General features: G+C 38.5%; 1 protein-coding gene across 3 annotated transcripts in view; it reads right to left on the minus strand.

Moving 5' to 3' along the window:
- GRID2 (glutamate ionotropic receptor delta type subunit 2) overlaps positions 1-12,825 on the minus strand; it is a 1,471,756-nt gene that overhangs the window by 40,308 nt on the left and 1,418,623 nt on the right. For all 3 annotated transcript variants that reach the window (XM_038582129.1, XM_038582130.1, XM_038582128.1), the window contains exon 15: positions 1,227-1,467. In XM_038582129.1, the coding sequence (XP_038438057.1) occupies positions 1,227-1,467 (241 nt within the window). The remainder of the gene's footprint in view (positions 1-1,226; positions 1,468-12,825) is intronic.

Below are 12,825 nucleotides of genomic sequence, written 5' to 3' on the forward strand. Positions count from 1 at the left end.
CAATGTCAATAGAGAAACCAGAAGCTTATTCCGTAAAAAAAACATTGCGATAAAACCTGTTTAATTTTTAGTTCATACTCCCCTAATTTAGAATGTATGATCGTTCAGATAGGGAGGAAGCTAAGTTTTATTTTTGGTAAGCCAAGCTTTTCCCTATAAATGTTGCTTATCAATTTTGCATATAAGGCAGTAGAAGGGAATTCTTAGATTACTTTAGAAAAAAATCTTTTTTACAGAACATATTAACATGTAAAAATTCATATGAACGTGAGAAGTCATTTTTATTTGTGCATTAAAGCAGATCTTCTCGGGATTCGCTTTAACCATCAGTTAGCCAAAGTCTAATTACAGAAAGTTTAAAACTGTCCTTTGAAACTTTCCAGCAGATCAAATCATGCAGCAAATTCAGGTTGTTTTCCATTTCAATTTGTGAAGCTTTAGTGAATATTTCATTATTTAAAAAATGTTCACCTTTTTGGTTCAGAAGGAAAATGATTAATCAAGCAATGTATTTTAACTTCATATTTTCCCTGCTAATTTAGAAATTCCATAATTTTTGATGAAAACAAGGCACATGCCACTTTCTAAGAGATATTATGTGTAACTCTGCAATTATTCTTTCAGATATCTGAAAAAATTTAAATTTTATATCATCAAAAATCTAATTCTAGGTGATTCCTCACTATGGGTTTATTAAGCTTAGAGCCATCAAAGAGCTAAAAACATATATAATCACTTCTATAGGTCTACCACATACAGGTAAAGGGAAGGAGTCACTGCATAGACAGATTCTGATTATTTTACAATGGCATTGTATTTCTTAGGCTGAATCTTAGAGATACACGTAAGCTACCTACAAGTTAACTTATGGAAATAAAATGATAAGCATCTTTGTGAAGTGGTCACGGGGACCACAGCCTTTAAGAAAATCGCTGAATTAAATTCTAGCCTTAGATTTGGCAGAATTTTTAAAGCTCTTGATGGCACATGAAATTGTCAGTCTTTCCAACACTGTACATCTTTTCTTCATTTATCTGGGATGTCCTAAAATGGAAATTGGTATTGGCATTGTCAATTTTTATATTTCACAAATTTATTTTCAATATTCAGAGAAAGAAGCAACAAGGACCACGCCCACCCCGTTATCCTATTCCTGGTGATTATCCTCCCTGGAAAGATAGCCCACTTGTTGGGTCAACTTTGTGCTGAAGCTCTTAATCAAGTACCTCTTTCGATGGGACCCGGGAGCCTTTCCTCTTGTTCCACCACGTCTCCAGCATGGCTATAAAGCAGGACAGGACAATTCCAGCGGCCAGGATACAAAACACCCCTGCAAAGCTCTTTATGTCCAGGGCACCTCCTTTCTGCTTCGTATCCACTGAGGAGTACAGGGCACACTGGCCATTCTTTGGCCACCATTTGTGCTTTAGGATGTCCATGTCTCCATTCTGCTGAAGCTCCAGGATCCTTGGGGTAGAGAACACAGTCATGTGTCACTGCAGACATAGTTATTGCTTCGGTCCACCACACATCCATTTATAATCCTACCTCTAAAGGATGGTGGCTGTCAAGGGGAAATGAATGTATAGATTAGCCTGCAGAGGGAATGCCAGGGCACTGAAAATGTTATTGCTTTGATTTTATAGACAGGGTTGTGGCACTGGCTTTGTTTCCCCCTTCCATATCCTCCCTCGCTTGTTCTCCTCTTCCTTTCTTTCCTCCTCCTCCTCCTCCTCTTCTTCTTCTTCTTCGGTTTTATTTTATAATTCTATATATTCACCCTCCCCCCCCGCTTTGCTGCAATGTGTTTTTACAATTACATTTCAGAGGCACTGTTTTTATGTGGTTTCAAGCTGCTGCAGTTCTGTGTTCCCTCCCTACATGTCGAATGACGCTCTGGATCTTAATGTTTTTATGAAGAACGTTTTGCTGCTTAGAGCAAGATGCTGGCATAATGTTGGCCATCATATGCTACACACAAAGAAATTCAATTAAAAAGTCTTCTATTATTTAACATTGTGTGGGAGAAAGCCTTGGGACAAGTTTGAAGTTGATAAAATAGATCATTTTTGGTTTTTCACCCAACTGATGTAGTTTCCCTTTTAATGCCAAAGGGGAAAATAATCTTACCTTGGAGAACAAGAAAAAAAGTTGACCAGAAGCTTTTAGAAGTAGTTACATTCAAATAAGAATTACCCTTCTTTGTCTGTCTTCTTTTTTCCCTGAGTCTGGGGCCGAGCTGCAAAGACTGCAGCTATTTTACAGTGTGATTTTCACAGAGGTTTTATTCTCACTTCCAAAAACTCTTTAGGCTTTACCTGAGACCTGTCTACCTCTGGTCCTCTTCCAGGTGTGCCCCCTCTCACAGGCTGAGAATGGTCAGGGCCAATGCCACAAGCTTGTCCAGAGTCTGCACTGTCCTCAGGAGTCCCTAGGATTTCCCACCCAAACAGTTCAGAGTGCTCCTCTGGGATCTGAGAAAGCTTGTCACCATATTTCCTCCTGGGGGGCAGATCTCATAACCACAAGGGCATCATGGATGTTTAGGGTGGTGCTTAGAGAATGCTCAGATGTACTAGCTCAGGAGTATACACCTTGGTGAGTGATCCTTCACTGTGCTAGACAGAGCTGGAGGTGCAAGAGAGGGGGCCAGGGAATGACTCCCTGGGCCGCCAGGTCTGTGCACTACTCCAAGCTAGTCACAAATTAGAAACTAAAACCTGGCCTTCTATGGGACTTGAAGGTATATTTGTCATGATAAGATAGAACATATTGTATCTAAGAGTTTTTAGCTCAATTAATATATTTTTTTAATTTATATTTTGTACATAATTAGTCTTAGGATATGTGGACCTATATTTGTATGCTTGCCTTGGGTCTTGGGTTCCTTGGGGAGAGACTGCTTAAAACTTTAGAGAGAATGATATTTATCCAGAATGAGTAAATTCTTGTTTGGTGGCGCATTACCTTTTTATCTGGTTCACATCATCCTAGTGCTGATAAGAATTAGCTAAAAGACCATGGTTAGGGGTAGGGTCAACATTCAACTCAACCTGAGTCAGTGGAGTAGGACCAGCCTTAAGGGCTATGAGGGAGAGTTGGTTTCACCATTCACCTTCGACTCTTCCCACAGTCTCAACCTCAGAGCCCTCAGCTGACACTGGAATGGACATTGAACTGGAGCTTCCCTCACAACTTGGATTTCTCCTTTTTTATGATATGGATCGGTCTAAAACTCTGTTGTTTCACAGTGTTGTTCAAGTAGCGCAATTAATTGAACTTACAAGGTGATTATGAATATTGATGGATTACACTTCACCCTTATTCCTGCCTCTTCTCAGACAAAGTCATTTGTATTTCCAGAATTTCTAAAAGTGTGTTCCATAAGACATTAGTACCTGGAGGGACTTCTGCAAGAAAAAGATCTTGTGGTCATTAACTTCAAGAAACACTTCCTCAGAAATTTATAAGAAAGTCGTGTATTACAGGCTCTGAGAAGACCTATAGAAAATAAAACTTGTATGATTTTGTTTAATTTAGCATTTCCCAAAGTTATCTGACTTTCCTTCTTCTTTCTTTTTTTCCTCCCCTTAAATATATATTCATAATTCATGGAGCTGGAGTTTTCAGGAATACACCTGAGAAAGAGTATCTCTCTGGAGCAGGGGGCTGACTCAGTCATTAGAACATGCGATTCTTGATCTCAGGGTCGAAAATTCGAGCCCCACACAGTGTGTAGAGCTCACTAAATAATTAAACAAACAAATAAATAAACAGTGCTTCCATCCAAAGGAACACCTACTTGTGGGAATTAGCAGCACTGTATTAGGTTTTACGTACATCTGTAATCTGTAATCACAGTTTCAAAGTTGCCTGCTTGGCCTGTCTGCAAATACATTCAAATGATGTTGGCAAGCCCATTAGTTATTTGCCTACTTAAAGGCACTGGATAATCAGAATACCATTGAATACCTTGAAGGGAAAATTTAGTCATCTCTAAAAAAATAATATTCTTGGGGTGCCTGGGTGGCTCAGTCAGTTAAGCATCTGCCTTCGGCTCAGGTCATGATCCTGGGGTCCTGGGATGGAGCCCCATGTTGGGTTTCCTGCTGGGTGGGGCATCTGCTTCTCCTTCTCCCCCACAAGAGAGCTTGTGCTCTCTCTCTTGCTTTCTCTCTCAAATAAATAATAAATAAATAAATAAATAAATAAATAAATAAATAAATAAATAAAATCTTGACAAAAATAATATTCTCAAATTTGAGATTATAAGTATATGTAGAAATAAAAGGAAACTATAGCAGCATTTGCTTAATGAGAACATATATAGGCACAAAATGAGCACCGAGTTTCCTGGCCTTCCTCCTGCTCCCCCACACTATATTGGTCAATGTCTGTAGAAGTGGAAGGGTTTCCCTTCACAGCACTTATCATCATTTATAATAATTTGTGGTTCTTTGATTAATGTCTGTTCCCCTTTCTGGAATGTGTACTCCCCATCTTCCATGCTGCTTAGCACAGAGCAGGCAAGTATTTATTGATTGAATATGCTCAACAGTTTTTGGCAAATGGATGTTGCCCTCAGATTCTACTTTTTTTCTTATCATTGATGCGATTTTCTGACTTGTTCCATTCCTTCCTTCATCTATCCATTCGATAAATACTTAAAGAGTGGTCTCATGTCACGTATTTCTCTGGGGACAAGATTTATGTTAAACCACAACTGCACATTCAGCCAAAATGGCCTGAGCAACACTGTGATATTGTTTCTTTTTAATGCCATCATGTTAATTTATTCTTTCCTTCATTTGCATATTCATTCAGGAACCAGTGATTGACTACTCTTTTTCCTTAGTAGTATCTGGTATCACAACAAGTCATTATTTCTACATCTGAAAAATAAGTTGGTTTTAAAAGTGATCATTGTGGTATATACATTCATACTCTATATGACATCCATTTTGATGCTAAAGGAGTAAAGGGCCTTGCATCCAAAGAATTTGTTTAATCGTAGATCTTTTAGGTTCAGCAGGCTGGGTGGTAGGAGTTACCATGGGGAAAGAGTGAGCAGACTTCTCTACTTGTCTTCACACTACAAAGATCCTTTTATGTCTGGTCGATCTCAGGGAGCACCGATAGTAAGGGCATTGCACAGACACTCCATTTTTCAGGACAGACAGAACAGCTAGACCATAGGATCCCTCAGTCAAGCTCTGAATAGCCCACAACAGGTTCTAGGAATATAGGTTGGATGGAATAGAGGCGTTGGAAGGGAATGAAAGTGTTTTCTGAGCTCAGATTTCTGCCATAAATTTTTGCTACAGAATCTAATGCAACTGGAAATTCCATGGGATAAGTGTCACTACCCCTTCCACTTCGTTACTCAACAAAAAACCTATCTAAGTATTAGATAAAGAAAGCTTAGCAGGATCGGATGCACTGCCTTCAAGAAAAATTGAGTGAGTCCTTATAATAAATGAGGATATATGTATCTTTTTCAAATATTCAGGAATATTTAGCATCTTTAAATGAAACTTGGGTCACACCTAAAGGAAAGTTTTTAATTATGAGCAGCACTGATGTGTGTGTGTGTGCGTATGTGTATAACATTGCCAAGAATCTAGTCACGCAGTTCTTGGTGTGTGCAGATTTTTAGTTCCATAGAATGGCTTTGCTGTATTCGCAATTTCCACAAGATGGCAGACTCTGCTCACAGAGAGCAGCGTGTTCCTGCCTTTATAGGTAACTGGTGGGTTTGAAAGGTGTCAAGTATGAGCTTCTTAGTGATGTAAACAATTAATCTATTAGAAAGAAGATTGGACATTAGGTCATGATGAACAACTGGATGAATAAAAACCTCTTGTTGGAATGTAGTCAGAAAAATTCCTGCTATTTTTACTCCAGAGGGATGAGAGCAAAGCTTAGCATTTTGAGAGTTGTCCCGGTGAAAATTCATGAAGCAATAAACAAAAGCATCTCGCTCATTACTTGGCACTTAGTAGGCTGTGACAACTCAAAAGCTAGAATTATTATTACCAGCCTGTGTGACAACCATTCTTTTTTTGAACCTGTTAAGGTACATATTTCTTGATGGGGAGTTATATTCCCAGATGAATCCGTGAGTGATTGATTCACTGACAAGAACATTGCATTTCCTTCTTTTGTCCAAAAGTATTAAAACATTTGTCATCCCATTGAGCAGAAAAACCTTAGCAGTCCATAAAACCTAGCTCCAACTTGAAAATGGCTAATAGATCAATTCTGCATGCATTGAATTCTTTATTGATATAAATGAGCAGATTTCAGGGGAAGTGAGTGGGGGAAGCAGAAGATCCTTCCTTCACATTCAAATAAAAATACTCAACAAGGTTGAGGTGTTCCTCTTGAAAGGCTTTTTACTTACTTTGAAGATAAAACAGTGTCATTCATGTGTGAGAATTGTGCTAATTATTGATCACTTACCATTCTTAATCACTGCTCTAGAAATTGATTTTCAATTTAATTTATTTATAACAAAACAGGTTGCTGAAGGAGGAACGCAGATTTCTGATCCCACATAGGTTACTTTGAATTTTGCTTCTGAATACTAGAGCAGTATACAGATTCCTTTCTAATTTTCTTGCCTGTAGGTAAGTCCCTGAGGATCTGTAAAAAACGATACTGGTTCTCTGAGAAAAAGGACATCTGATTTTTTTTAGTTGTTTCTTCTGGGAACAAATTTAGAGGCAATCAGAGAGTTTCAGAACTCAAGTACAGGAATTTTTGTTTTCAGGGCATGAATGTAGGAGCTCCGGTGACTCTTTCTGCAATTGGAATTTTCTCCCCACATTCATAGAAGCAGAAACTACTAGAACGGAAATGACAGAAGACACCATCTATTCACTCCTCCCCTCCCCCCACTCATTCTATGGAGGAGAAACACAATCATTTAGAACAACAATTCCTCCAAATGATCACATTCAACACACAAAAAATAATTTATATACCACTCTAGGGTAGCCTGAGATGAAAGTCAGGGGGCTCCAGCCACCCCAGGCTCTGCCTTGGGTGTTGTTTGAGGGCTGAAGGGATCTATATTTTAGCAATATTCTAGTACATCATCTAACAGTTGGGAAGCTCTGTTGTAGAGACCAGATAACTTTTTTATGACTAACAGGGTAAGTTGTCGAGTTAGGGCTAGAATTCAGTTCTGTCTTCCAACACTTTTCTCTCTGTTAGCCTACATAGCCTCTAATACATAAGTATTCAGAGAAGAGCTCTCCCTTTAGTTTCAGAGATTTGTTAGACCCTGAGTAAAATTGTCATCAATAGGTTTCTTCTAAACCAAACAACGTGGGCAGTCCGAGTGGCTCAGTGGTTTAGTGCCACCTTTGGCCTAGGACGTGATCCTGGAGACCTGGGATCGAGTCCCACATCGGGCTTCCTGCATGGAGCCTGCTTCTCCCTCTGCCTGTGTCTCTGCCCCTCTCTCTGTGTCTCTCATGAACAACTAAATAAAATCTTTAAAAAAAATAAACCAAACAATGTAATTGTAGAGTGATTGCAAATTTATTCACATTATGGTTTGGATGTGCAAAGAAAATGTAGCTTTTCTCCATAACTTAATTGATCTTCTTCAGGAGAACTGAGCCTGCTGAGCAGTGGGAACAAAACTAAAATTAGTTCAATACGATTTAAAATTTAATCTGATCTAGTAATTTAACGTGACTCTAGCTTTAGCTCAAGAGTTACTCAATCCTTTGGATTCCTCCCCTTTTCCTTGCTCTTTTCCAAGATGGTGTCAGCATTTATGGAGGATGATATTATACCCCCTGTGTTGGAGGCTTGCTGGGCGGGAGCTGCTGGCTCCTTGCTGGTCCTTGAATTGGTTCTGGCAGTTCTCCTTTTATGTGGGATGGGCCTGGGTTCAGTCCTTTTTCAGATTCTGTCATTCTTTTTCTTTCTCAGCTCCTGCCATTTTTTTCATCCAGCCCCTGACTATTCATTAGCCTTCAGATACTATTTTGGTGTCATCTTGTGACTCACTATGGTGGGCTCCAAAAGTGATCCTTGTGCTCTAACTTAGTACTCACACCACATGGGAGCAAGAGAGACCAAAAATAAAGATTGAACCCTTGTTTTTTCCTGACCGTGCAGCTCTGCCTTCCTACCAGAGGTCTTCTCTGCTGCTACATAGCCTGGTACGCCACAGAACTCCCCTCAGAGACCTTAATGGCAAGGGCAGTATCATGGCCTCTATCCTGGGTGTGCATTCCAGTCTAGCTAACACCCCTTTATTGTCCTCCCTCCACCTCCCACCTTCTGCCCCTAATGGAAACCTCTGACTAGAAAAGAGGCACAACTTTCCTTTTTTCTCCTGGATATCCTTCCTACACTCGAATCTTCAAACTTCTTGACCTGTCATGGTAGAAGGGAATTTTAGCGACATAATGACAGAAACCCTATGGTCTGAAACCTTCAGGCATTTCTTCAATCTGAAAGTCCTGAAGCACCTTGACACTAGAGGTTGGTGAGGATAAAAACATCATTTTAATAACTCAAAAACATTTATCTGATCTGTGACATGCTAATGAGTTAAATGTAGCCCAAATTAAAAAGATATTTAGGACAGAGTCTCGTTATTTATTAATGTTTAACATCTCTTAACATTGAGAAGGAAATTCAGGAGTAACTGAAAAAAAAGTATTTTTGACACACTGAGTGGATCTATTTTGGCCCAGAATTCCCACATTATTAAATTCACTTGCTGGGTTCTCACAAAAATTTCCTCTCCATGGTGACTGAGAAAGAATTAAAATTAGTGTGCACACAATTTTCAGAAAAACATCAGCTCAATAGGTAATTCATTCATTCATCATTTCTTTCATTTGAGCTTGGGAAATGTAGGTAAACTTAGTATTCGATTTAGTGCAGTGGCACTCTGGCTGGCATTTCTGATATCTACTTCAACATCAGAGTTGCAAAAACAAATCCTATCAACTTGCTGTGAATCAGGCACCAGTGGCTTTTTTTTTTTCTTGAGCAAAATGTCTTAATGATAGGTTAGTAGCACTAGATACAACAAATATTTATTGACAACACATAATACCTTGGTAATTCCAAATAACCTAAGAAAGAATATTAGAAGCTATTTCCTTTGTTGAAATTGGACTTTTAAGTAATTCTTCCAGTTAGCCAAACCAGATGGCCATGGCTTCAACGTAGTCCACTAAGATTACCTAAGATCTCACAGAGATGAACTTATTCAAATAAGTTTATGAATACCATTCTTTAGGCCAGAGGTTAATGAACATTTTTGTTAGGTGCCTGGTGGCTAATATTTTAGACTGTACGGAATGTAAGTTCTCTGCTGCCATTAGTCAACTCTGCCTTTGTAGTTACAAAAACAGGCCTGAACCAGATTTGGCCTACTGCTATAGCTGCTGGCCTGCTGCAGAGCCCCACAGCAAATAATTCTATGAAGTCAACAAGTTTCCGTTTCGCTGGCAAAGATAGTGAAGTTCAGAGGGCTTACATGACTTGGCTAAAGTCACATCATTAGAAAGCATCAGAGTTTGTTTTGAAACCAGAGAGTTTTGCCCTCATCCCTGTGCTTTTGACTGTGTGTTAATAACATAGAATAAGTAATATGTAGTAGTGCCTATTATTAATGTACATGTTCTTTAAAAGAATACAGAGTGATCGTGTATTGATTTTGTGTTTGACCACACTGAGAATGAATTTGAGATACACACCATATATTAACCATGGCAGTCTAATAGTTCAAGTGAATTTTGGATTTCCTTGTTGTTCTGATTATCCTGGAACGTACACCTGGACCTACACCCTGAGACCGGGACCACCCATATTCCAGAAGTGTGACTGCCTTAATTATTTGAGATCAGGTAGTAATTGTCTTCTGAGGTATTCGTGGAGTCATTTCCTAGGCAATGGAAGCTTTATCTTGAAATCAAAGGGATATGAATAAATATACTAAGAGAAATTTTAGGCAGTGATTATGATTTACTGAGAATAGGTAAGACAATCAGCTGAAGCAGAAAAGATGGGGTTTCTTTTAATCAAAAGATATAATAAGGATTTTTAATCATAAAAAAATTTTAATTAAAAAAAGGATTTTTAATCATGTGTGGCTAGAAGTACTATAAACTAACGAGAAGTTTGTTGGGGTTGGTAAAAAATTATTATGGACAATTTATGAGAATGACAGCATATTGGTACTGGAAGGGGTCTGGGAGATGAGATCATATTTGACTCCTGCCTAGGGGTTGAAGTGACCTGCTTGGCTCCCACTACAGGGCAGAATCAACAGAACTGGACTTATACATTTAGTTATTGTTGAAGACTGTTGTATGTCATAGACCTGCATAAAAAAGAGGTTTCCTGTATTACTTCAAGTCTGATATCTCACCTTTAAAATAAAAAATATAATTCAATAGCACCTTTAAGTGGTCAGATCTTCTTTTCTTATTAAGAAGACAGTATCCATGTCCTTATGTAGTAAGTAATGAATTCCTAAGATATCCATTTTTCTGTGTATGGGAAATAAACTATAAACTTTCTCCAGACAATTTTCCAAAGGAATAGCAAAAGTAAATGCATGCATAATGCTGCAAAGCTTATGGAACACTTATCAAAAACACTGCATATCATTTGGTTTACTTCTTAAAATATCCTTATGAGGGAGGAATTCTACTGATTGGTTGGTTGATTGATTGCACCCCCCCCCGCCCCCCAGTCCTTATTCCTGTAAAAGGCTTTAAGAAGGTTGATGTTATTAAATTCTCATTTTAAAGCTGAGGAGATTGAGGCTAAGAGGTGAAGAAAATTTCCCAAGGCCACGACGCTGGTAATTGATCCAGCCAGCTCTCAAACCAAGGTCTTCTGGCTTTCGCATTTTTTTTTTTTTGAATACACTGTCAAGATCTTTATTATACCTAAAAAACCCCACTAGAAATGGAAGCTGCCTCTTCAGTTCCTGCTGCTTTATTAACTGAGGATTTGACTACTCAAGATCCTTGGCTAACACATATTCCATTGTATCCATTTACAAACATTACACTTTGTGTAACACATCCTGATGCCTCCAGAGAGCCACATGAATATCGCATGAGTTCATTAATCTCTATGCGATTAGAATAAACGTCAGATGAATTCATTATCATGAGGCACTCAGGGGGCCTTGCCAATGTTATCAAAACAAGGCAGTGTGTTCAAAATAAGGAGGTGGTGTTTTGAAACCTTATCCTTACTCAGTGTAAGTTTCAATTCAAACTTCAATTGTGAAGTTTCAATCTATATGATGCAGACTTCCATAGTTATCCCAATGAAATCTTTCCTTAGTTTAAACAGTTGCTGATACAAGTATTTTTTTTAAGTAACACTGAACTATTTTGAAAAATGTGCTACACTTAAAACTATTTTTTAGGTTCAAATATTGATGAGATTATTGTTGGTTTCAAGAATCATCCTACTTTGTAGATATGCCATGCTTTGAAATTGAACCTGAAACCTGTACATGGTAGCCATTCAGATTGATCCTTCTAGGTTAGAGTCAGCCCCTTCCATCACAGGTCTTGCAATGCCTAAGGGGGCAAAATCAGCCTGGTTCACAGAGAAGCAATTGCTTGAAAAATCAAATTAGCAACATGATGGATCTCAAGACTTTGGTGACTAGTGAACTTTAATTATTATATATTTTATGTGTTTATGCTGGCAGTAAAAGTCAAGCACTCATTATAGAAATGGCAGACATGATCTTTCATAAAATGAGTGCCGGGCGGCAAATGAATAGATAATCAGGATAATGAAAGCAGGCCAGAAAGATGCTGGAGAGCTGAAAAGACCCCGATGATGGCTCCCACTGAGATGGAGGCGTAATTGCAATTGGAAAGAGAACACTTTTGGTGATCTTTTAAAATGTCAGCTTCATCCTTAAGCTCAGTGTGATATTTGGGTTATAGGGTAAAGGGGAAAAATTCTTTCCTTCTGCAGTGAGAAACTGGCAGTGACCATCTCTGCTTACAGTCACTCTTCAGGCAATACAAAATCTTCTTATGGAGACCTTTCAAATGCATGTTTATGAAGGAGGGTCATGAAGTCAAGCTTATTTTGCTTAGTGTGTTATACACATTTTATGAATATTTTAGTATCTTTGAGTCTGACAACTAAGCCTAAAAATAAGTGGGATCTTGAAGTGTGTGTTATGTATAAATGGATAAAGATTGTATAATGGATCTTTGGCACAGCGTTAGGAGAGAGAAGATTATAGAAAAGGAAACTTTTGAATGGACAAATATTCTCAGGAACATCTGCATAAACACTGAACTTTTTATAAGTTGACTAGCAGTTTATTTATTTTTATTTATTTTTTTTTAAAGAGCCAACAAAGAGCTTCCTTTTTTTTTTTTAATCTTTATTTATTTATGATAGTCACAGAGAGAGAGAGAGAGGCGCAGAGACACAGGCAGAGGGAGAAGCAGGCTCCATGCACCGGGAGCCCGACGTGGGACTCGATCCCGGGTCTCCAGGATCGCGCCCTGGGCCAAAGGCAGGCGCCAAACCGCTGCGCCACCCAGGGATCCCGGATTAGCAGTTTAAATATGGAGAAGAAATTCATTATTCTAAGAGATGTTATAGTAGGATGTACACTATGATGAGAATTCTTTTATGATGCAAATACCTCCTGGCTTGGAGGAGATATATTAATACATGTTTTTAAAAATCCTCAGGGTATATCTGTCCACTCAAAATGGTGGACAAATTCAGTGTAATTAATTAAAATTCTTAGCCAAGAATTGGATCATTGATAATAATACAAGTACTACT

This window comes from Canis lupus, chromosome 32, assembly GCF_011100685.1.
Source record: "Canis lupus familiaris isolate Mischka breed German Shepherd chromosome 32, alternate assembly UU_Cfam_GSD_1.0, whole genome shotgun sequence".
In the NCBI taxonomy this organism is placed as follows: domain Eukaryota; kingdom Metazoa; phylum Chordata; class Mammalia; order Carnivora; family Canidae; genus Canis; species Canis lupus.